This window comes from Saccopteryx bilineata, chromosome 4, assembly GCF_036850765.1.
Source record: "Saccopteryx bilineata isolate mSacBil1 chromosome 4, mSacBil1_pri_phased_curated, whole genome shotgun sequence".
Taxonomy (NCBI): Eukaryota; Metazoa; Chordata; class Mammalia; order Chiroptera; family Emballonuridae; genus Saccopteryx; species Saccopteryx bilineata.
Window position 1 is genome coordinate 274,474,649 of NC_089493.1, and position 25,771 is coordinate 274,500,419.

General features: G+C 50.0%; 1 protein-coding gene across 1 annotated transcript in view; it reads right to left on the reverse strand.

Moving 5' to 3' along the window:
• XYLT1 (xylosyltransferase 1) overlaps window positions 1–25,771 on the reverse strand; it is a 334,100-nt gene that overhangs the window by 208,291 nt on the left and 100,038 nt on the right. The window contains exon 2 of the mRNA XM_066274755.1: window positions 22,139–22,177. Within this exon, the coding sequence (XP_066130852.1) occupies window positions 22,139–22,177 (39 nt within the window). The remainder of the gene's footprint in view (window positions 1–22,138; window positions 22,178–25,771) is intronic.

Below are 25,771 nucleotides of genomic sequence, written 5' to 3' on the forward strand. Positions count from 1 at the left end.
CTAATTTATTAAAGAACTGCGTGTTTATGTGTTTATGTATGAACATATAAAACACACATAAAAACAAATAACTGCAAACAGCTGATAGCTGGGTTGTGCTGCCTGAAGTCCTTGTCATTTCTGCACCCACAACCATCTGTCCCCTGGAAGGAGAAGAGGCACGGGTGCATCCAGGCCTGGAGTTAGGAAGTGTTGCTGCCCGTCTGCCGGATGCCAGACCCCACCGCTCACACTGCTCAAAGAACCACACCAGGTCCGCTCCCTGAGCTGCTCAGCACAGCTGCGACTCGGGATCTCACAAGGTAAGCGAGGTGGGGGTTTCCATGGAGAACATCCCGCCAGGGTGAGAGAGCAGCAAGGAGCAATAAAATCTCCAACACACAGTATCAGATGGAGTATGAGCCCCTGAGGGGACACCAGGACTGTCCCTCCAACTGCTGGGGTGAGGTTCTGCCTCTGAACAAAGACAGTGTGCGTATCTGGAAGGAAAGAGCCATCAGGTGGCCAACTGTGTCAAATGAGGGGGCACTGACGCTTAGCCAGGTTCCAGCCCATTCCCCAGGCAGAGCAGGCAGGCTGCCTTCTCAACATCCCGAGTCCTGGCGGCCCCTGAGCTCCACGCATGGGTAAGGCCGCCTCTAAGACAAGGAAACAACAGTTCACCTCTAGGGAAGGCAGGGGACCCCGGCCGCGGTGCACCCGGCCCGGCCATCTGAGAGCCACGTGCCCCAGGGCTGTGCCTGTGCCCAGGCGGCCAACTTCACTAGGCCAAAGTAAAGCCCTTAGAACCTGGACACTGTGTCTGAACTAGGGTGGAGACCGTGTCAACTTAGCCTTACATAAACTAACAGCCTGGCTCCTTGGCCCGGAGACAGAATGAGCCAATGTCTGCCTCTGGCCATGCAAAACCAAGTCCTTGGTTAGTCAGTGGAAACAGCACATGGAGAGCCAGATGCAGCCTTTGGCTTGAAGAAGTCGGCTTGCTCACTGACACATCTGTTTTTCATTAGATGCTGTTTTTGATTTGCTTGCGGTTGTGATGTTACTGTCGTTGTTGTTGTTTAAAGGAAGGGAGGAATTAAAGTGCACTCTGGAAAGGGGAAATACGTATGGGTATCTGTATCAGTAGAAAGACCCACAGACAGACAGACACACAGTCACACACACACATACACACACACACACACACACACACACACACACACACACACGATGGTAACATTTCCATTTTACCGAGGGGAATGTTGACCATGCAAGAAGTAAATGGCTCATAAGTAGCAGCCAGGGTTCAAACGTGGATAGGATGATCCCACCATCTACTCCTCCCCACTAAACTGCGTTGCCTTGACATCTAGAAAAACCAAGAGGCCCTCACACGGCACAACCCTAAGTTCCCCCTGCCCACGCTGCTCCCTCGGGTCAGGTGCCCTCGCCAACCAGCCCTTCTTATCACAGGAACCAGACACAGTTCCTGCTCACCCCTGAGTAGAGAGGACTTCAGTTCTCTGCCAGCCCTCGGAATTATTCAAACAAGACAATCACATTCTCTCGTGGAACCTGTGATCACTTCACCCTGGACGTGCGCTCTGTTCCCGGGTGCCCCCCACCCCGTGGGGTCCAGCGCGGTGGGCTGTGGCATCCGCCTCCGCACGTTGCAAGTATATGTGACTGATACGCTGCTGTTGTCCATCTCACGGGGGCAATGTTGGGTGTCGTGTGTCATCCCCGTATCCTAGGGCAGGAATCACTCCCTCACACACCACACTTCCGGAGAAAGGCAGGCCTATTAACACACCCACAGAACGCTGCTGCAAAGTCCCCTTCAACAGGTCATCTTGCCAAGGGACTCCTGCAGGTGACATGTTGCCCAATGCCAGAAATGACGGACTGAGGACACTGCCATTCAGGTAACAGAGCCTCAATTCATCCCCAGACTGGCCCCCGACGGCCACCTAACAACCATCCTTCTGTTTCTATCCCATTGTCATCCTGCCGTGTGTCGGCTGGCAGGAGCTCTGAATTCTGCAACCTCCGCCTTTGTGCATGGAGCCCAGGCAGGAGCCATGGAGAAACCATGGTGGCAATCAGTAATAAGAGCAGAGCGCCTCCGTCCCTGGGGAGAGGGGCCAGTGGGTACGATTAGAGGCAAAGCCCGCCATAACTGAACGCAACTAACCAGAACCATCGATGAAATGAAATCTCTCTGTTTCCTCTCAACAGACCCCAGACCCTAAGCTCAAGAAGTGAGAAAACTCACCATTTTAAAAGAAAAACTGTTTCCTGAGCTTTTCTTGGGTTCAGCTTTGATCTAGTCCAATTTCCCTCATCATCATGAAAACCACATTTGTAACTTTAAATGTTCTAGGAGCCACATTGAAAATAAAAAGAGAGAGAGATCAAGTTGAATAACCGATTTAACCCAATATATCCAGAATATTCTCTTTTCATCATGCAAGCAATACAAAAAGGTATCAGTGTGATAGTTCTACTTTGTCTGGTTCGTGCCATCTCTTTCCTTACACCTGGAACGCAGCTCAACTGGACCTAGCCGTATTTCAGCTGCTTGGCGGCCTCACACAGCTCCTGGTCACCACGCTGGACAGCTCGGGTCTGGAGCTAAGTCTGAATAAAGCGACTGTTCACAATGCTGATTCTGAGCATTTATAACAAATCAGTCAACAATCGCTTGCTACATGTCTTTGCCCAACTGGTGCATCACAACTGACGAGCTGATCTGGGGCCCCACACAGGTCTATTAGGACGCCAGGGCCTGGTCCCAGCACCAAGGCGGCTGCAGCAGGAGCTGCGCCCCCTCACTCCCACCCCCCACCTCTTTCTCGGACTTGCAATAGGCGAGTCTTCTCATCTCTCACTTAAATGAACTCACACTTTAGAGCAAAAAGAAAAAAACAACAACTAAATCCCTCTCTGCAAAGCCTTTTACCTACTAACCATAGGAACGTGTAAAGTTTATGGTACCTACAAAGACCTTGCCGAAAGGGGCTGCAGCGGAGCAGGGCAGCGACATATCCCGCAGGAGGAACAATCAATTCATTGTGGATTCAGTAGCAAGCGGCTGCCAGCCGCCTGGAAACGGGGCTCGCCAACACACGAGGCAGATGCCACGATCAGGAAAATAAATTGGATGACCCCGCCTGCTACCCTAGGAATCCCAGAAGGAAGGGGACAGCAAGGAACTGAGTCACTCGTCCTAAATTTTAATCATCCCATCGGCTAACTTTTCCAATTTCACCCTACCCGTACAAGTCATTTTCTTAGCCACGTTCTTTCCTTTTCTTAGCCACGTTCTTTAAATCGGCTCCTCTACTTTTCTCTGTATTGGACTAATTTAAAAAGGAAACCTTACCCCCACAGAGGAGGAAAAACTAATATAATTTGCCATAAATGGAATGGAACAAGAAAAATAAACAGCTATTCATTACTTTAATTTAATTTTTTTTTAGTTTATTCATTTTTAGAGAGAAGAGAGAGAGGAGAGAGAGAGACAGGGGGAGGAGCTGGAAGCATCAACTCCCATATGTGCCTTGACCAGGCAAGCCCAGGTTTTCGAACCGGCAACCTCAGCATTTCCAGGTCGACGCTTTATCCACTGCGCCACCACGGGTCAGGCCAGCTATTCATTACTTTAAAGTTTCTGCTCATGCCCTGCTAGAAATTATGTTGCGGGTTCCCATGCGGGAGAGGTTGGGGGCGGGGCTTTGCCTGGCTGGGGGAGGAGACTGTGCACCATCGGGGGCACACAGTGTGGAGAGGAGGGCAGACGTGGACGAGAGTGGGGTGGGGAGCATCACATACAGAGACGGGACTGACACCTATGTAATTAAATCACCCCAAACATTCAGTTCCCTACAGCGGATCTAACATATTGGAAACGGGCTGACACACTTCGAAAAAAAATTTACAAGCCGGGACTGAAACCATAGCGCTCTCTTAACTCCCAGTTAGCCAGAAACAATTAACCCGAGTCCCCACTGCGGCTCCCCAGCGTTTCCGAACACGGTTGTCTGACTGCACTTTTCCGGTGGGGGGAAAACCTTGTTGCCTGGGCAATGGTGAATTCTGAACGCAGATGTCCATGGTCCCGGGAGGGCGAGGGAAAGGGGAATAAAAGGTGGGCAAGGCTAATCGGAGGATGTCAACAGCTGAAACCCCATCCCCTGTGTGTGCCTGTGTGAGTGTGAGTGTTATGTGTGTGTGTATGGTGTGCGCGTGTGAATTCTCCCAGGGTCACCCCAGGCCATCAGAGAGACACACATACCTTGTAAAAGGGCAACTTCTAAATTGGTCAGGGCAAGTCTAGCCAAGCTGAATTCCGCAGGGAAGAGCCAGTCTGACCTTTGGTCCTGGCTGAGCTGACATCCCCCAACATGGGGACTTTTGCATGTGTCAGATCAGCATCCCGCCTTGCTGGTGACTGCAGCCTTGGGGCCCAAAAACTGTGACAACGACGAGCCGCCCAAGAGAAGACGCCTGCTCTGTTGGATGAAGTGCAGTGTGGCTCTCCTGCCGGCACAAGCCAGAGGACGGTGCTTTATAAAGCCCTTGGAAAAGAAAGTCATATATTCCGCAATGCGATATTCGTTGAGACGCTATGGTGGCATTTTATAAGGTCGTATATAACGCCAGCTATAGCTGTAAAAAAAATTTATTATTCAGCCCAGAAAGGCATATAAATCCCTGCAGAGTGCAGGGTTTTCTTTTAAAGGTGGTTTAATTCTCACTACCTCTTCCCTCTGTTCGTTCCTGGGAGACTGGCCTGCGTTGAACTTGCATCTCTGCAGTTCTGCCTGAGCTCCTGGGTGCGGGGCTCCACACTGCCGAGTCCTGGGTCTTCTGGGGAAACAGGTGTGGGGGTTCCTTCAGATCTCTTCTGCTCCACCTGCTCTTTGACAGCTTCCTAAGACATAAACTCCTGTGTCCAAGGATGATTTATTTCATCTTCCCTCTAAACTTATCCTTTCTTCATGCAATCCTATCTCATTTTTTTTTCTACGCTCTGCCCCAACTTGTCAGATCCTTCCCTGTCAACAGACTAACGGCCCTTAAATCTGTCCCTCCTTTCCTCTCCCCATCGCTGGACCCAGTTCAGGCCTTCCTCCTAGCTCTTCTGGAGCGAATGTCCCTTGCCTCAACCCCCCTCACCCTGCTTCCAAGCTCACCTTTCCAATCCACTTCCTATGCAGTAGCCAAAGTAACTGTCTCCAACCGATCTTAGACCATGTTACTCTCCTGCTGAAACACCCCCAGCGGCTCCCCATTGCCTACCCAATAACTCTCAAGCTCCCGGACGTGGTCTCCACTGTCAGGGCCTGGGCCCACCTCATCAGCCCGTCTCTTGCCATGCTCTGCTCCTTTCCTTGGGCTCCATTCACACTGCATTTCTTGTGACTTCCTGATAGGACCCATGATTTCACTTCTGTTCCCTTTGCTGGAAGTGCACCCTCTCATCCCTGCCTCTCCTGGCCTGCTCTCACTCACCCTACAGGCCACGGTGTGGGCAGCGGCTCCTCCGGGAAACCTTCCGGAGTATTCTGCGGGACACTGGGTGCTCCCACATCATCATAGATCTGGCATCACTCCACAATGGAGAAGTATCGAAAGTCAAAAGTCCATTTATCTTACAGTAATTCAACTGTAAGATATAAGTGGTTGGGGAAGGGGGGGGGGAAGGACCGAGAGTGACAGCGAGACCACTCGTGTAAATGGTGTCAGTGACTTGGTGCACCATATCACTCAAGGACACAGCATTTTGCGATGGTCTGTCCTTCCATTCAGTCCGGGATCATTATCCAGGTAGCCATGCCCTGAGAGGACTCATGGAGAGAACTCTGGGGGAGGAGGGTCATAAGAATGTACAATTCATTTCCACAACTATTGTCACTAACTCTATAACTAAAATTTAGCACATCCTTCAGCCATGAATGTAAGCACCAGACTGCAGACGTATTAGCAAGACCTGAGACTCCGGCACCAACAGAAATTACAGATATTTTCATATCATGTTGTTTTGGTAGCAGATGTCTCAAAATGTGATTTACACTTGCACTACTCCAAAATTACAGCAGTTAACAGACCCGATGTCAAATCTAGTTACCTGACTTACTAATAAAAACATGTAAATTGCATTATTATTTCACATAGTTGTTACCTCTATATATTTTGACAGCTGTATTTCAATGTTAGTTCTGTACATATTTTGATAGCTTTCCTTTGTAATCCTATGCATATTTTTTTTGCATTTAAATATATTATTCAGAGAAGGGGGCCATAGGTTTCACCAGATGCCAAAGGGGTCCATGACCCTGGAGAGGTTAAAACGCTCTGCTCTGGATGGCAGCTTCCTGAGCACAGGGCACTGGGTCCCTCCTCTTCCAGTCCTTGGTATTCAAAGCAGTGGCCCGTGTAAAGTGGCGATTTTTTTCTATATAAACAGAGATATTATATCTATCTACTGATTATCTTTTCTTTCTGTTCTCTTCCTCCCTGCTTCCTTCCAACCTTCCTCCCCTTCTTTCTCCCACAGGTCTGTCTATCATGTTCCATCCATCTCTCCACCTCGCTGGTCCAGTCCACAGTTCTGACTATTGATGCCTCGGCAGTAAGCCCCCACATCCAGTTCTGCAGAGCAGCTGAAGACTTGGTCAGAAGAAAAGGTGACTCATTGTGAAACAGGTGACACTGTTCTCTTGTGTGATCTTGGACATGTCCCAGAATGCGCCTGTGGCTCAGCTGTCTTTCAGGCACCTAGGACAGAGCTGTCTCCAAGCTCATATCACAGGGGATCCCAGAGTCCAGCATGGCCACATGCCTTGTCAGGTCCATTCACTTCCCTAAGCCAGGAAGTGCTTTGGCTGTTTGTTTTCAAAATATCAGAGTGGTCGATCCTTAAAGGAGAGTCATGGCTATTACCAGTTCCACCGAGTCGTATGGCAGGGCGGTTAAGAGTTCTGCCCAGGTTCAAAATACCAGCTGCCCACTTACTCTCCACCTCAGGTGCCCTATGTAACTCACTCCATTCTGAGCCTCGGTTTCATTGGCTGAGAGTGAGGACACTAACCCTACCTCCTTCACAGGGTTCATGGGAAGAGTAAGCAAGTTAACACATGTCAAGTACTTAAGCACAATGGCTGACATGTGATAAAGGCTCAGCAAGTCTCAGTTCCGGTGACCCAGGATATCTCCAAGGACGCAGAGAATGAGAGAACTGCCATCAGGCACCAGGGGAACGTGGCTAAGGATTCAATCAACAGATACCACTTTTAAAAAAATGCTTCAACCTACTCATATCTAAAATGCAAATCCAAACAGCACGATACTGTTTTTACTCATGGGGTTGACACAGATGTTAAAGACTGATAATCACAAGGGTTTTGGAGAGGGGAAACAGGAAATCACTTTGATAGGTGATTTGAAAATAAAACCTCTGGCTAGGACACTGTGGCTATGCCTGTCCAGATGTAAAATGCACATAGCCTTTAGCCAGCAGTCCCAAATCCAGCCACTCATCACACACATGCACACACGCAAGTGTGAAAAGATGCATGTACAAGAAAGGCCACACTGTTTAAGACGGGGGGCGGGGGGAGGGAAACAACCTAAATGTGCACCAACAGGAAATCAGTTAAATAGATGACAGAATACTTCATTCATGTAGTTAATATTTATTGAACGGTTAGTTACTACCTACCAGACACCATGCCGGGTGCTGGGAACAGAGTTGGACAATGCGGAAGGCACTTACAAGCAGTGAGGAAATGATCTGTGCTGCTAGCAAATGAGGGCTAAGATATAAAGGAAGGAATGGCAACATGTTTCAAAATACACTGCTCACAAAAATTAGGGGCTCAGGAACGTGCACATGCTCCCAGTACTTTCAGCCTTTTGTGTAGTGCATTCTCACCAATGAAATAAAAGTTGGTTTTGCATCTCATCTGCATAATCGAACAACTTTCTTTGACTTATCGTTTGCTTTTCTGATGTTCTTGTTTAATAAAACAAATCAAATCCTTCTTTTTTTTTATTGCTTCATATTCATTTTGAAATATCTCCTTGTTTTTGGGAGCAGTATATATTCCATTGGATCCCACTTCAGGAAAACAAATACAATCCCTGCCTGTGCACATAACACACACACACGCACACACACACATGTATACGCACATGCATGTTAACGTGCAAAAGTAATTTGGAAGCAGAAAAGAGAAAACCGTTCATAGCAGTTACCTCTGAAACTGTGTAAAAGGATATGGAAGATTGGCTTTTCACTTGATACTATTTATATTGTTTTATTTTATTTACTTATTATCATGTGCTTGATTTGCTTTATATGTTTCCACTCTACACTAAGTCCAGTCAGCTCTACTCTCAGAAGCACCCAGACTGGAACCGCTTCTCTTGGCCTCCACTGTTAACACTCTGGTCCAAAACATCATTGTGTTGCCCTGGATACGCATCAGCTTCCTTTCTCGCCCATGTCCCTGTTCCTGCCCTTTTACCAACTACAGTCCATTCTCAGCAGAGCAGCTGATTTCATTTTCAAAAGTCAGGCCATGTCACTCTGCTGGAATCCTTCAAAGGCTTGCCAGCATGGAGCAAAAGCAAAGTCCTTTCTAGAGTCAACAAGCCCCTAATGATCTGGCTCCATCCACCTCCACTCCTGACTCCATCTACCTCCACTCCTCTCTCCTTGCTCGTTTTTGCTTTAGCCATACTGGCTTCTATCGTGCAACAACCATGCCAAGCACATCCTACCTCAGGGCCTTTGCACTAGCTGTTCCCTGTTCCTCCAGTTCTCCGCCCACTCATGCTCTTCAGCTCTCTGCTGAATACTGCCGCATTTCCGCATGGCCATCCCTGATCCAACCAAACTGAAGGGCAACCCTCCTTGACTGACTTGGTCTGGCCCCATCCCTCCTGTCTAACTTTTCTCCTTAGCATTTGCCATCATCTGATATAACATATAAACATATGTCTCTCAAGTATCATCTGTCTAGAATGCAAAGTCATGACAGCAGGAACTTCTGTCTTACTCATTGTGATATGGCCAGCCCCCTAAAATAGTGTCAGGCACATAGTAGGCACTAAATAAATAAACAGTTCAATGAACAAGTTAATCAATAATATAATAATATAATAACAACAATCATACAACATGTACAATACAATATATTCAATAATACATGATATACAGTATTGATAATAGCAACTATGAAAAACAAATCCAGAAAAAGATCTCGAGTCTCAAAAGGATCATTTGAAAATAAATAAATAAATAAATAAATAAGAAAAACAAGAACGCTTCCAGCTCCAGCTGCCCGCAGAAAACAGGGCGGAGGGACGCCCAAGGACAAACTAACAGGGAAACACCAAGCAGCCAGCGCCGTAAACAGCGTGGCTGTTTCAGGCCAACGCTCAGCACACAAGACTCTTTCACGAAGTCTAGAGAGTAAACAGCAGCCTGTCTGAATGCGGCACAGTGACAGTCCACTAACGAGGGAGTAAATGCCAGCGGCTTTGAACCCGTTACAGCGTCAGCCCCAAAGCCACAGACTATTTCCGGGTGTCAGACAAGCCCACACCCTCCTGGGACAGCCACACCGTGACCAATCTGCCAACCCCACGTCTTTAAGAGCGTGGGGCTCTGGGGCCCCGCCTGGGACTCAAGTCTTCCCGCTGCTGCCCTGGTTCAGAGCTGGAACCTGCAGGGTCTCAGCCCCCCCCCCCAGGGGCCCACCCACCGGGGCTCCTTCACGTTTCTGTGCCTGTGGGTTTGCTGGCTGTTTAAACGGAAGGAGGAACATTGCAGCCTTCCTTGGTTTCTCCTCTCACCCACGCTGAAAGGCTTCGCTCATTCTAATTCGTGTCTAACCCAGCCCATAGGAGGTCACTTGAGAGGGAAAGCTTAAAATCTAATGACATTTATAGGGAGGTGTCCAACAACGGACTTCCCCTCCCCTCATCTCACCAGCACCCTTCCATTATTGGCCAGTCAGTTGTCAGTGACTTCCACAGGATCTCTGCTCACGATTCTTGGTTAGGCCAATGGTGCTCAGCTAGAGTTGATTTTGCTGCCAGGGGACAACCTGGCCCTGTCGGGAGACATTTTTGTTTCTTACAACCAGGGAGGCTGGGTGCTACTGGCATCTAGTGGGTAGAGGCCAGAGACACTGCTGAACTTCCTACAGGGCACTGGTTGGCCCCACAATAAAGAGCAGTCTCGTCAAAAATGTCAGGAGTGCTTCGCCTCACAACCCTGGTGGACCAGCAGGGGGAACAAGGCCACCCTGGGGAAAGGGAGACCCTTATGGGACATAGCGGCCGGAGGCAGAAGAGAATTATGAGACCCCGTCCACACTGCACCTTGAGGCTCCCGGGATGGCCTGGCAGCCCAAGGGAGCTGTGAGGACCCTCTTCAGCATGGGTCAGCTGCACGCCCAGCCAGGTCTCAGCGCCCTCCAGGGAGAGGTGTGCCTCCAGGGGCCAGCTGCTGCTGCGCGTCTTCTATAGAAGAACTGTCCCTGCCTCTGCCATTCTGCTTGGAGTACAGGCTGGCCTGGCTTGACGCGTGCGGTGACAACACAGTTTACCCCTAGGTGTGGAGCATTCAGGCAAATGTCCCAGCCGGGTCACTGAACTCCAGTGCCTGGCTCAGCTGCCAAACACCTCCTGGGTAGTTTACCTAATGCTACAGCCCTCTCTTCCAAGAGGGAAGCAGCTATCCAAGTAGAGAAGGAAGAATGTTCCAGAAAGAGCACCAAACAAATTCTTACAAAGAGAGCACACCAACATCTTCTCCCTGGCTATGGCTTGAGCTGGGGAGACAGTGTAGGGAGCCTGAAGGGCCCTCGTTTCCCAGGCCTGCTCCTGACACCTGAGTAAAAGCAGGGGGTGCGGGAGGGGCGGGGTGTTTACAGCTGTCCTCGGCTCACCCTCTAAAGAGCCCTAGGAAGCTAGATGTTGTCGTGGCAGCTTTCACTAGTGGGGCGGCTAAAAAATCATCTCGGAGGTTTCAGTAAGTGAAGAGGTCAGGATTCGAACCCAGGACTCTAAAGATGACCCTAAACGCTCACTACTGCCAGGCTTGGTTCTGCTGCTTAACGTATCCTGTCCCGTTTGATCATCCCAGCACCCTGGGCGGCAGCGACTGCTGGGACTCTTCTATTTTCGAAAGAAACTGAGGCATGGGGAGATCGGCTGGCACAGAGAGATGGGCTGGCAGGCAGAAGGTCCTGGGACACGTAAGTGGGAGGGGAGGCGGCCTGCCACACGGTCTATAGGGCTCTTTCCCACCTCACCGAGGGGCCGCACGGGCTGGCCAGGTCCAGGCTGCTGGAACACTCTGCTGCCAAGACCCTCGGAGGAGTCAGAATCCTCTCTGTGTTGCGGGAGCTGCAGACGCAGGCCCCTGGAGGCTGACAGGGAGCCGAGTGGGAGGAGCAGAGCAGGAGGGGACTCTTACAAATAGGTGTCCCTGGGCCCCATCCAAAGGGGGCAGCTAGTCCTTGCCATGAACTAACATCTAGAACAGGGGTCCCCAAACTACGGCCCCGCGGGCCTCATGCGGCCCCCTGAGGCCATTTATCCAGCCCCTGCAGCACTTCCGGAAGGAGCACCTCTTTCATTGGTGGTCAGTGAGAGGAGTACATTGACCATCTCATTAGCCAAAAGCAGGCCCATAGTTCCCATTGAAATACTGGTCAGTTTGTTGATTTAAATTTACTTGTTCTTTATTTTAAATACTGTATTTGTTCCTGTTTTGTTTTTTTACTTTAAAATATGTGCAGTGTGCACAGGGATTTGTTCATAGTTTTTTTTTTATAGTCCGGCCCTCCAACTGTCTGAGGGACAGTGAACTGGCCCCCTGTGTAAAAAGTTTGGGGACCCCTGATCTAGAAGCTCAGAGTGGTTTTGCCTTCCAGTTCTTCAAAAGTCCTCCAAACCCCTCCTCGCTCCCTCCCCGCAAGGAAACCCACGGCCAGTTGGAGAAGGCCACAAGGAGGCCTGCAGACAGACAGACAGCTTTGGGTCTAGGGCCACGTAAGGAGAAAGTCACCACCCGCGACCCGTCACCGGTGCCCAGCGATGACTGGGGCAGCGAGCATTTATCTGGCGGAGGAGTTGCGTTAGGACCCTTTTAGAGCCGGTGTTTCTTCCTTGGAGCACGGAGCTGGCGGGGCGTTTCCTCCGCGGGACAATAAAGCCGCAAGGCCGTCCCTGGCACCGCCCATCTGGCACCTGCCCTGCAGCTAACTTCAGTTTTCCATCCAGCCCTCTTCCTTGCCGTGGAAAAAAATAAGAGCTACGGTTCCAAAAGAAAATTAGAAGGGGGTTCGTATGAGGAATCAGATGTTCCTTTCAGGAAAGCAACGGAACCCAGCAGGGAGGGTGTAACTGAGGCCAGAGCTGGACCAGCCTGATCCTCTCCGTCCTGCTGGCACCCCAGTTCCCAGCCACGACCCCCTGGGCTGGAGCCATGCCAGTGCGGTGGCCCTTCCCCTGGCTCTCGGAGGCCGAGGAGAGGCGGCGGCACTCCTGAGAAGTTCGTTTTAAGCGCTAGGACGGTGGGCTGCATTTCCTGGAGGCGTGACAAAGGAGGAGGAGAGGGTGAAGGACTTGCTTGCTGGCAGATACGCTGTCTTCTCTGTGTCTGTCAGTCTGTCTGCTCTGTGGCTACAGGAAGTCACCCTAGAGACCTTAGTCCCTTAGCCCTTCACTGCCTTGGGGCCAGGACAGACAGAAGTGGTGTGAGGGAATCCCAGGACTCAGAGCAAACTGTCCCTGCCTGGGGCACCTCTTCTTACATCTGGGTCCTCTGATACTTTATTTATCACAGTGGTGTTTAGAATGTTGGTTTCTTGGCTTGGTTTTGGGAGGGAGGTTGTCACAGATAGAATGACAGCTATGATCCTCTGCCGAGAAAAATGCTCCCACGCCCACAACTGGGCGGCTCAGTTTTTCCCTGGCACCCATCCTGGGACCTTTCCTCGGTTTGAAGCCCCCCTACTTTACCAAAACATGACGTGAAATGACCGTGACTCACCCTGGGAAAACCCCCTGGCAGGGCTGTGTGAGCAAGGGGCTGGAGGCAGGCTAACCATCCAGGTCAGCGTCTCCAAAGGAAACCGGTGCTACTCTCGGGAGCGAGAGCCACAGAGACTTCACAAAGAGATGCTCGCTAAGGGAAGCCAACGGAGGAGGTGCGTGCAGAGGAGGTGCATGCGGCAGAGCCAGCCACAGCGGAAGGTGTCAGCACCAGGGGAGCCCGTTATCAGATCCACGGGAGAGAGGCTGTAGCTACAGGCACAGCCACACTCACAGGCACACACAGCGCACCCACGAAAAACGACCCCGGTCCTCTGTCCTCCCACCCTCCCGTCTGCTGCCAGCGCCTCCTCTTGGCCAAAGCAATGAGCAGTCCACGTGATGAGCTCCATCAACATCAGTCTCTGGGGGCCCAGAGAAGGGAGGAGAAGGGTGGAGAGCAGATCTGCTGGGGGCGGGGCACACAAAGAGGACGGCCAACACGCTTCATCTCAGCCAAGACCGAACGCCGGAGATGGAAGTGGCGAGGGTGTGGGTGAAGGAGGCGTGGGGCTGCTGTCCTCCCGTTGCCGGGGACCACGTGTTACTTCTCTGACTGATGACAGCGAGGAGCATTCTGCTCTGTCACTAAGACGCCAGCGGCTGTGCAGGGTGTTGGCCCACTCTGGGTTTTCCCGTGTGTGTGTGTGTGTGTGTGTGTGTGTGTGTGTGTGTGTGTAAACTACAAAGGCGGGAAACCGAGGGGCGGAGGCGTGGCCAACACTGCAGGAGCTGGAGGCAGGCACTCCGTCTTCCTCTGAGCTCAGGAGCGCGTGGTCTTAGACCGAGTGTCTCACCTCTCAGTGCCTCGGGGTCTTCCAACGGGGGTGTGGGAGGCGGCTCTCTGTGAAACATGCTTCTGCTGGAGGGGAAACGTGAGTGTCTCCTCCTCCACGCTCCACCCCTCTGCTTCCTCTCTGCAGCACCAGCCCTCCTGGAGCCTGGGATTCACCCCGCGCCCACAAGTTTCCAAACCCATCTGCGCTGGATGGCTCTGCCTCTAACTTCCCTCTATCTACCTATAACTATATCGATGACTATACCTGTAACTATCTATATCTATACCTATCCTTATAGCTACATGATGTCTGTATTCTCTATAATTAATCTCTATTTATGCCTATATCTAATGTCTACACCTAAACTATTTTTAGAAGTACATTATATTATATACACTATACATATACACATTACAGTGTATACAATATATATATTAGCTATAAACTAGGCATAGATTGTATCTAATGTATAATTACATCTAATCACATCTAATATCTAACATCTACATCATGATACATGATGTGTACATGTAATGTATATATTTATATATATGTATGTTATAGATCTATAACTGTATCTGTATCTAATCTCTAAACTAACCTATTTATGATGTATAACTATATTATATCTATGCCTATATCTTTAGTAATGAAGGAGTCCTTCATTTGTAACCTGGCCCTAATCCAGCCTCTACTACTTAATGGCTTATATAACTTTTAAAAGGAAACTCAGTCTCTCTAGGCCTCCCCTGACTCACCCATAAAGTGGGACCGAGATTAATACCTGCCTCATAGGGTTCTAGTTCCTGACAAATGGAAGTTAAGACTGCCAGGTTCCAATCCTGGCTGCTCCACTTGCTAGTTGTTGGACAAGCAGCTTAACCTCTTTGTGCCTCAGTTTCTAGTCTGTAAACAGGGGATGACAGTAATCCTCCTGTGGGGACCGTGGTGAAATCTGAATTGAGTGAATCCATGCACACAGCTTACTTAGAAGACTTCCCAGTATATCCCATAAGTGCTTAAGAAATGTTAGCTAAAAACAAGTTCATGAATATGTGTACGGTATACAGTTCCCGGCTCACAGCACACATATACTCCATGCACGTTAGTCACTACTGACAAGAGCCATAACGTTAAGTGTCCCCAGTCGAGGGCTAAATTCAAGCCTTCACTGTGTTGGGCGAAGTCAGCTCCCACCCAGAACAGAGGAACAGTGACCTCAACACTACTTTCCGGAGTGGCCTGTGTGGCTGCGCGCTGGGGAACTGGCTGCTTGTTTGTGGAATGTTGCATCACGTCGTTCACCCTGAGTCATGTAGACTAGAAAGGCACCCGTGGTCACAGGACTGCAAATCCTCCCTGGGAACATTCCCACTGCCCATGTCCGGCCTCCCCGTCCACTGAGCCAAGCCTTTGCCCAGGCAAGGGTCCAGCTGGTCACCTCCCTGTCCCACTCCTTGACTAGGGCTAGTGAAAGACCCAGCAAACCAGAGGCAGGGGAGGAGATCACTGCAGAGGGGTATGGTCTGTACCCAAACCAGCCTCGTCTGCTCCAGAGAGGGACCAGGCTCTCCCCAGGAGTCTGGCGGGAGGGAAGCAGATGGGCTGAGAAGCCATTTGGTCTCACTATCCTCTCAACAGATGCTGGGCACCATAAGAATTAATGGGCTGGAGGCTCAGATAAGAGCCATTCGGAAGCTCCCCGATTACTCCAGGAACTGGTCTCTATGGAGGGAAAGGCTAATCGAGGCCCAGAACTGGAAGAGAGGAGGCGAGAAGGCCACAATTGCTTTCATCCCGCCAGTGGTGGAAGAGCTTCAGGGGAAAGAACTTTTGCGCAGAGGCCATGGTCTGCCTCCGGAAGAGGAAATGGGCCTCGGAATGTCGTTCTTCACAGGGACCGCGCGTCGGTCCAGAAGGCTTGGCCAGCCCTTCTCCCAACCCCAGCCAAGGAGCTGGGCTTTTTACATTGCTTTCTTCTGTAAGTATTTCTTTAACTCCGCATGGTCTCTGCACCATTGAGCCATAAACCTCTCGGGAAACCATCTTTGAGAGGTGTTTTCCCTCCCCCCCCCCACACACACACGATGCACACGCTCACTCGCGTCATGAGTCACGGCTCTGAGTGCAGAGGTAGTCACTGTCAACGGAGCCGGAGACTCTGGGCGATGAATGTGCTGTGTTTGGAGCCAAGGGGAGGGACAATCTGATATTAACCAGGGACGGTGACAGTGGAACCCAAACAAGAGAACAAGGAAGGAACAAATCACACATTTCTACATGGTCACAATTTTATGGCCGGGACTGTCTTTGTAAAATAAACTGTCCACAGAGCAAATAGTGTTATTCCAGGGTTTCCCGTCCTTGACACTACTGACCTTTGGGGCCGGTAGTTCTTTCTGGGGTATTTGCAGGGTGTTTAGCAGCATCCCTGGCCTCTAGCCACTCCATGCCAGTAGCATATCCCTGCCTCTAAGTTATGACTCTCAAAAAACGTCTCCAGACTTCCCCAAATGTCCCCTGAGGAGGTAAATTTGCTCCAGCTGAGAAACACTGGTTTAGACTGAAGGCTACTGTTGCACCAAGCATGAGCCAGCTAATTAGCGAATGTCAACAATTAGCCGGATTTCTCACATAAACTCCCTTTCTCAGGATGACATTGCTAAGACCGGAAGTTCCTTCGGCCCCGCCAAAACACTCGTCCTGGATGTTACTTTGGCTGCACGGCCTCCAATTTAAGCCCCCCTCTCTCCTCTTCCACCTCCTCAGCCCTCTTCCTTCACCTTTGCGTGATAAGGTAGTTCCTCATTCGTCTTGACGTTATAATAACACAGAGGCATGGGAAGAGCGCGGAGGAACTAACACTTTAATTGATGCTAAAGAAAGCTGGCATTATTTTTATAGGAAGCCAGATATAATTCGCAAAAATTTCAGAACGCGATGACTGCGGTCGCTTTGCCTGGTTAACTGTCCTCAACCGTAAGCTCTCAGCTCAAATCGCTCCTCCTCGGCTTGAAACTCACCTCCAGAGAAAGACCTCCCTGAATGACCTCCCCCACGGTCCCCACGGTGCCCAGTCACTCTCGTTTACAAACATGTTTGTCTTATTTCTGTTCCCGTATCACCGCCTGAAATTACGGGGTGTTTTTGTTTGTCAGGTCACTGTCTGATTCCTCCCACCAGAACGGATGCCCCGTGGGCAGGGAGCCTCCTGTCTCCCTCACTGCAGTGTCTTTACATTAGCATCTAGCACAGCGGTTCTCAACCTGTGGGTCTCGACCCCGGCGGGGTCGCCTAAAGCCATCGGAAAAATACATAATGCATATCAGGTATTTACATTCCGAATCATAACTGTAGCAAAATTACAGTTATGAAGTAGCCACCAAAATTATTTTTTGGTTTGGGGTCACCGCAACATGAGGAACTGTATTGCGGGGTCACGGCATTAGAAAGGTTGAAAACCCCTGATCTAGCACCAGGTCTGGCCTCCTCCTACCCCCAAACCATTTACTGAACAAGTGAATGGCTGGATGGCTCCATCAGTATAACGTCTAAAGTATTCATTTCCTCCACCCCTTACTCATTTTCGTCATGAGCTCCGTTCACAATCCTTTGGGGCCTCAGCATCATCTTTAAATAATATGAATGGAACTCTCTCCCCTTGTCCCCCCCCCCCCACATACACACAGTTAGCTGATCAAAGAAATTCAAGTTCCTGCTTGGATGTTGCAGGCTGAGCTGTCAGGAGCTTTCCTCCCGATGCCCTTGATCTTCAGGTCCTGAGAGGGATCTCAAGCAGACCAAGGTTTGCTCCCATCTCAGCAGAGCCAACTTCACACATATCCAGACTGAAGAATCTTTACTCTCTTGAAGAGTTCCTTTATTACAACTCCCCAGGTATCTCAGTGTTTGAATGAGGCCATTAACTAATTGACAGTGGAAGGGTGGGGGGGGGGAGGAAGCGGAGAAGCTAAAACTAAAAGACAAGAGGCCTTGTCAATTGGAAGTGGATTCAGAAATGCTACACTATCTCAGGGATCAATGGGAAAGAGAGAATCAAATAATGCGGATTCAATTTTTTTCAAAACACTATTGAAGCACAAGGAGATGTTTCATTTTTGTTGCTTGCAAAAAAATTTTCTATTGGGTCCAGTGCTTAAACCATGTTACCCGCAAGTCTCATGGCAACCTGTCAAGAATTCTTATTGTGCAAAGTATTATATCTGTTTATCTATATATCTACCAACTCACCCTCTACCTATTGCTCTATTTATCTAAGTACATCTGTGTATAGCTGTGCAAAGCATATTTTCTTTCTCCTTCCTCCCTCCCTCCCTCCCTCCCTCCCTCCCTCCCTCCTTTCCCTCCCTCCCTTCATTCCTTCCCTTTGTTTGCCTTTCTTTCTTTCATCTGTCTGTCTGTCCATGGGTCTTGGGTTGTTTACATTATGCACATCCCTCCAGCTCTGCCTACACATTAGCAAATCCTTCTACTGGTCAAGGCAACTAGAAAAACGAGATAGAGGTTGAGAAGATAGATTCTAATGTCATTTGGCCCTGAGTCTGACACCCTCTGATGCTTTATGCTTCCTATGCAACCTTGGGCAAATTACTTAAGCTCTGTTCTTCATATCTGGAAAACTGGGTATCATAAGAGCACCTATGTAGTTCAGGCGCTTGGGGATTCAGTGGCAGAAGCCAGTTCTTGGCAAATAGCGAAAGCCAGTGAGAGTGGGGATCGTGATCATGCCACTGAGCTTGATAACCAAATTCAAACTCCTGTCACACTTCTTTTGCATTTCTAGGTCACCTGGCTCCCGGGTCACCATCTGGAGACGAGGGAAACATTCACCACTGCGTGTCAGGCTTTCTCGGTCCACCCCGGGCGCTGCCTGCTGAGGGGAAAGCTGACGCCGGGGATTTCAACCTTCCCCGGCTTCCTCATTCTATTAATCTGGCCGTTAAGCAGAGAGTCCTGCTGATGCCACCAGATGCAAAGCTCTGCTGTGCTGATGGCAGAGAGCATTAGAGGAGTCCTCAGCAATCAATCCGTCTCCCCCAACTCAGAACAGCTGCACGGGGACAGATTCCCCAAGTACGAGTGAGGGACGAGGCAGTGAACCCCAGGGAGAGAGGAGATGCATGGAGGGAAGGCCCCGGTGGTCGTAGGCAGGCTGGGCCCTGTGCAAGTGAAGCCACCGGCGATGTGTGACGTGCGGACATGGCTGGCAGTGAAACCTAAAAGGCAGGCACACCTGCGGCACCTGTGCTCCAGGTAATGCCTTTCTTAGGAGCAAAAGGAGCTGGGAGGAGGAAGTGGGCACTGACCCAGGGCCCGGGGCACATCTGCCACTTCCTCTGCATGGCTGCTTCTTCCAAGCTCCGCCGCATCTGCCATCTTGCTTGTGCCATCTGGGTAATATTTGGGCCACCACTTTCTGCCAGGAAACGCTTCCCTTGCCCCTTCGTCTGACCTGCCCGCCGGCAACTGAATAGGATCCCACTGTGAGTCACACGATGGGCTGAGGCCCAGCACAAAGTAAGATCTGGCCACCACAGGCTTGTGCCAAGAGGTTTTTTTTTTTTTTTAAAAGCACTTTGGTTGGGTTCCAGTGTCTCTTTAACATGGGAAATCAGAACCCGGGGAAAGACAACAATATCCTATAGCTCCTCAAAGACCAAGAACCAGATGAGACTGACGGAAGTGTTGTTTGGAGACAAACTGAGTCATTTCTCCAATGGTGTGTGGCACAAATGCAGAAAGCCCATCCCGTGCCACAGCTGGCTGCAGATCGAGGCTCGGGTCCCTTGGGCTAGAGGATGTGACTCTAAGAAGTCATAGGGTAGAGGTGAGCTGTCACACTCACAACGCACTGGCAAAGCCGTTGGCATGAGACTGCTCTTTCTCACGAGGTTGAAGGGCTGACTGGATGGTTTCCACAGTGAGGGATCTAGGAGGGCGAAGGACAGGACCCTCCAGGGCAGAGCCACTCCACCCCCAGGACGTCAGATTTGGCTTCCAGAATTCTGGACACAGACTGTTTCCCAGGGGCTATTCTTAAGTCCAATGAGTTTTTCTATGGGGAAGAACTGATAAAGAAAAGAAAGGCCATCTTTTTTTTTTTTTTTTTTTTTTTTTTTACAGGGACAGAGAGAGAGTCAGAAAGAGGGATAGACAGGGACAGACAGACAGGAACAGGGAGAGATGAGAACACCTTAGTTGTTCATTGATTGCTTTCTCATATGTGCCTTGACCGTGGGGCTACAGCAGACCGAGTAACCCCTTGCTCAAGCCAGCAACCTTGGGTCCAAGCTGGTGAGCCTCGCTCAAACCAGATGAGCCCACGCTCAAGCTGGCGACCTTGGGGTCTCGAACCTGGATCCTCCGCATCCCAGTCTGACACTCTATCCACTGCACCACCGCCTGGTCAAGCAAGGCCATCATTTTTAAAATGCCCTGGAAGTTCCCACAATCCACCAGGAAGCCAGGCTGGAGACCCATTTCCCAAAGTGTGGTACACCAACACCTGGGAGTATTTTAGATGCTTTTAGAGGTCACCCAAAGGAACTTGTAAATTTTGTTGATTTAATACTTATTTTAATGTTTTGAAAAAAATATATATAGCATGTCAAACTTGTGATTTCACCAATATTATTGCTTAAGATGGGGTTTCTCAACCTCGACACTCTTGGCATTTTAGGATAGATTCCTTTCTATGGGTGGGGTGTTTCTGTGCATTGAGGGATACTGAGCAAATCCCTGCCTCTACATACAAGTGGCTAGAACCCCACTAGGGGAGATAATCCAAAATATCTTCAGACATTGCTCAATGCCCTCTGGGGGGGGGGATCAAAGATACCCCTAATTGGTAACCATTAGCTTAGGATAAGTCTACTTCTGAAAGGAAGAAAATGAATTTAAGGACAAATGCATTTTTGAGTGATTTAACAGAACAGGTACAATTCACCTATGGCAAACATGGCTGAGGTGACATGTGAACAGCAGAAGTTTGGAAAAGCCAGACCAGAGGACAACCAAACAGACAAATAAAACCGGGTCTTTATCCCCCTCAAAGCCCCAGCACGGCTCTTTCCTGCCCGCCCGTTGTCTGGTCACCCCCAGAGCCGAGGGAACTACGTGTGCGCTGGGAGACCTGAGGCAAAAGGGCGAAGAAAGCCCTAGAATCCACTTTCCCCTCAACGTCTGGCCTTCTGGGTCAGGGGAGGAGGGGCAGGGCAGGCTCCCTCCTCGTACCCTTTGGAAAGACTGAGGCAGAGATGCCGGTGAGAGGGCAGGACCCCGAGAAGAGGGTCGAGAAGGAGAGAGGTAGGTGGTCCCTTCCAGAGAGCTCCAGAATCCCTGGGGAGCTGCTATTCAGTCCTGAAGTAGTCCCATAGGTTTGCCTGTCTCTGACCCTCAGAAACTCTGAGCGGTGGGGTTCTGGATGGGGCTATCCTGTCCATCTTCTCCTTTCACTCTCTGACTAACCCACAATGCTCAGGACACGATCAGTCCAAAGAGACGCACGCCCACTTTGAGTCCCGTTGGAAAGGTACAGGGCTATTGGGTCACAGAGCTGACACAAGTACTCAGTATACACCAACGACTCCATGGTCGTCATTCCCTGTAATTCTCCCCACCACCCTGCCGGGAGGCCGCTCTCACTGTGGTCATATTCCAGGCGGGGAGAGGAGACCTCGAGGTTAAGTGACCTCTCAGGGCCAGAAGACATGGATCTGAGATTGCACTGGGTCTGCTGGACCCGGAGGCCCAGACTCACAGCTGGCCTGTTGCCCTAGCTCTCAGGAAAGTGAAAAGTGAACCTAAGGGCTATGCCTTCTTACAGGGCCCACGGGTCACCCGCCCCACACAGACACAGCACTGCCATCCAGATTCTTCAGCCCAAGGTCATGAAAGAACACCACCCCCACCCCCACCCCCCTGCTGCTGGCTCCTTCTGTTTCCTCTCTCCCTTTCCTTTCACCTCCTCATGATTGTTGGGCAGAAGCAAAGGACAACGGGTAAGGTTCTACCCTTCCGGACACTGGGCACACACGTGCGCGAACACACATCATCAGCTGGTGCGCGTACGCACACGTGCACGCACGCACATCCCGACGGGACAGAGGAACGGCCTCTTGTGCCCGTCCAGGTTTTCTGAGCCGTGGAGCCGAGAGGACGCACAGACGCTCCCTGGAGAGCTGGTGCCGGAACATCCGTGCAGACAGAAGCGACAAAGACCACGGGAAGGTACTGACCTGGGTCTCCAGGGTGATCAGCGGACTTGGGTGTGGGTTCTGAGGGAAGAAAGGAGAAAACAGACCTGAGTGGTGGACACACTGAACCTACCGCCCCGGCACCATTTATCACGAGGCTAGAGCTCTTCAGTCCTTAAGCAACCCACGGGTAGGCCGCCCACCTCTGTCTCTTCCACTCTATGAGACGCGAGAACCGCGTAGCCCAGTCTCCAATGCCCCCCGCTCCCCCAATACCCAGAGGATTAAGTTTCTCATTAAGGCGTTAAGGGGACACCTGCATCAAGCAAACTGATGAAGGGTGAAGCAACGAGAAGCAAAGCATCCTCACGGAACATCTCAAAGGGTGTCCAAACTCTCTGCGTGGAGGAGAAGACGGCTCCCTAGGAGGATTAGAAATAATCCTGAAAGAATATGAAGTCCCCATTAGGGGCAAGGCCACCAACAACTTGTGTCTGATCTGGGAAAGAATGAGGGCAGAAACGAGACAGAGACAAAGAAAGCGAAGAGCTTAATTCCCGGTTTGCAGAGCACTGTCCAAAGGGCTGGGGAAGATCCTTCTCAGGAGAGAGAAAGCCAGAGAACAGTCCGATCCATTCACTCTCTACAAAAGCCAACTGAATGGGTCAGCTTGGTGGTCATGTCTCGGGTCATTAAACATAAACTCTCTGGGTGGGGGCCAGGGTGCGCATGGAGGAGGAAGGGACGGATGGGGAGGAGGTGGTGGTTTTCAGCAAGCAGTTTCCAAGAAAAACAGGAAACCGGCACATAAAGGCTATTTTTGTCTGCACAATGTTGGCTTTGAATGTAACCATGTTGAGTCTGTAATTCTGGGAAAGCAACCTCAAGCTGCCTCTTACAGAAAATGGGTATGACGTGCGAACTCAGTTGGAAGCTTTGCTTTATCCAAGCAGATTTTCCAATATGGGCTTCTAGGAAGCCATGCAAATCAGCACCAGCTCACTGGCCCCGACGGTGAATGAGAAAGAACAGGGGTAGGAATCAGGCACATTTGTCCTTCTGTGTCTGACTTATTTCACTTGGCACAATGTCCCCAAGGTTCATCCACGCTGTCACATATGGCAGGGTTTCCTTCTTTTTTAAGGTGACTCTTATTCTGTGGTAAGCACACACCACATTTTCTTTCATCATCCATCAGTGAACATTTAGATGGTTTCTGTATCTTGGTTATTATAAATATGGCTGCAAAGGACATGGGAGTGGAGCTATGATTCCACTTCTATGAGTAATTTAAAATAGTCAAACCTGTAGAAGCAGAGAGTAGAATGGTGGTTACCAGGGACAGGCGGGGGTGGGGGTGGGGGTGGAATCGGGAGATGCTGTTCCATGAGTATAAAGTTTCAGTAAAGCAACATGAATGAGATCTAGAAATCTGCTAGACAGCACTGGACCTGTAGTCAACAATACGCATTGTACACATCAAGTTTTGTGGACAGGGTAAATCTCATGTTAAGTGCTCTTACCACAATTTTTTTAAAAAAAAGTAATAGAGAAATCAAGACATTTTGAACCCCTACCCTCAACGAACTGTCACTTTCTTGATCACTCCTCTGTGGTCTCTTCACAATGATGTCTATTTATAATAATTCTGATGAGTGTCAGAGCCATGATGAACCCAGGTACATTTTGAGCTCTGGTACTCTTGTCTTAAGATGGGGGAAAGGGGATTCCTCTTCCCCGATTCCAATCACCATTCTGAGTCCAATCACCAGCATTTATTCAATGGCAACAGCTCAAAGGGAATTGTCAAGTGGACACCTCACTCTTAATTTTCACATCCCCCCCACCCCCCACTCTCCCCACATTGCTGCCGCGGGGGACTTGGAAACGTCCTGGAGGGAACATTCAGGCCTCTCTCCTCAAACCCCTACTAACTCCTTCCCAACGGTGCAGAAGTGGCAGCTGTGATGGGTGAGAACCTTCACTGAGCCCATTTTTTCAAGAGAGCTCACTAGTTGAGCTGTCCCTCCCAGAGTGCCCTCTATCCAGAACTTTTATCGCTGGCACACTCGGAGAGGTGGCTCCCAGTTTCCCCGTGTTAAATTAAGCAAGCACTGGGCAGGGTCTGCTTTTGTCTTCAGAAGGCAAAGCCATCCGCCCTCCAGCTGTGTGACCCGCAGTGGGGTTAGGATCCCCGGCGTGCTGCTTAGTGCGTGAGAGCCTGCCACCTCTGCTCTTCAGCCCAGAGGAGTCTGTGTGCTTCCGCCTCTCTCTCCACACAGAATCCACCAGCGAGATTTTGACTGGAAGATAAGAAGCTGCACTTGGGACTCAAAAACCTGAGCCTCATTCTCAAAGCCACGTCCTTGCAAAAGCACTGGCACCGGGTGTTGGGTGTATGCCCAGATTCATTAAGTTGTACTTCACAGCCCATTTGGCCATTGTTTGGGGCTTACGCTTCATTGCTCAGAATCCCAAGGGGGTAAAGAGAGAAAATGCCATCGTGTGCCCGTAAGAGCCAACTTCACTGGAAAAGACCTTCCTTGGGAAACCACAGGAAATCTCTGTCAACTGTGTTGACAAAACCAAGAGTCTGATTCTTGGATACAATGATACGCTAACTCTTTATTTGATGTTCCAAGATCAAAGACCCCGTGGGTGTAGGGTCAGGGGTCCAATATTCATTAAAAAAAGCTTCTGGAAGACAAAAGAACAAATGCTATCTATTTAGCATGTTAATTACCTAGCCAAGAAGATAAAGTACTCACAAGTGGCCAGTCATTAACACTTAGGATTCACTTGCCAACAGAATCTTGCTCCGGTCCCTATGGGCACATTAGAAATACAGGGCTCTCCCTACAGAGGCTCAGCCCAGAGGACTCAAGGTATGAATGACTACATGTCTGCGAGGTCTCACTTTCAGCAACATCTTCCTTAATTGGAAAGGCTAAGGAAGTGGAACCAGGTCAATGATGCTGTCTGCCTCATCCATCCTGTCTGTCTAAATTGGGACTCTTCGCTTTACAGTAGAGTAAATTCCTGTCTGTCAGGGGAAAGGCTCTTAAAGAACAAAGGGGAATTTGCAATGTGCTCCGATGCTGCTCACAGTGCTTTTAGAATCTTAATGAGGGTACAGGAACCAGGGAACCGCCTAAAGCAAGGGAAGCCCTTTCGTTAGCAGATATGGCAATGACTAAACTGGGGAAGCCAAATGGAGAACAAAGTAGACTGAATTCGTGGTCCTCATTGTCCACCACTCCCTATATCCATGCCCTCTGGTCATGTGAATCTGCCTTTCCTTGTAGAGTGTGACTCCTCGTCCTTTGACCTCAGCCTTGTCTCATCTGACCTGCTTTGTCCAATGGGAGTTTAGCAGATGTGACACGAGCATCAGCTTGAAATGTGCTTGTGAAATTGAGTGTGACCTCTTGTGCTTTTACCATTAGCACCAGAAGAACATGCCCCAGGTAGCCTGCTGATCGAAGGAGGATGAGAGACCTCCTTGGATGCAACTGGAGGTCTCTCCTGCAAACAGACCCAGACCCAACCTACAGTTTGAATCCAGCATCAGCCAACCCCCAGCCAACCTTCAGACACAGAGAGAACATACAAGCACGGGCAAAAGTAGGTTTACAGCTGTGAATATGAGAAAGAGTGTATTCTTGTATTATTTTT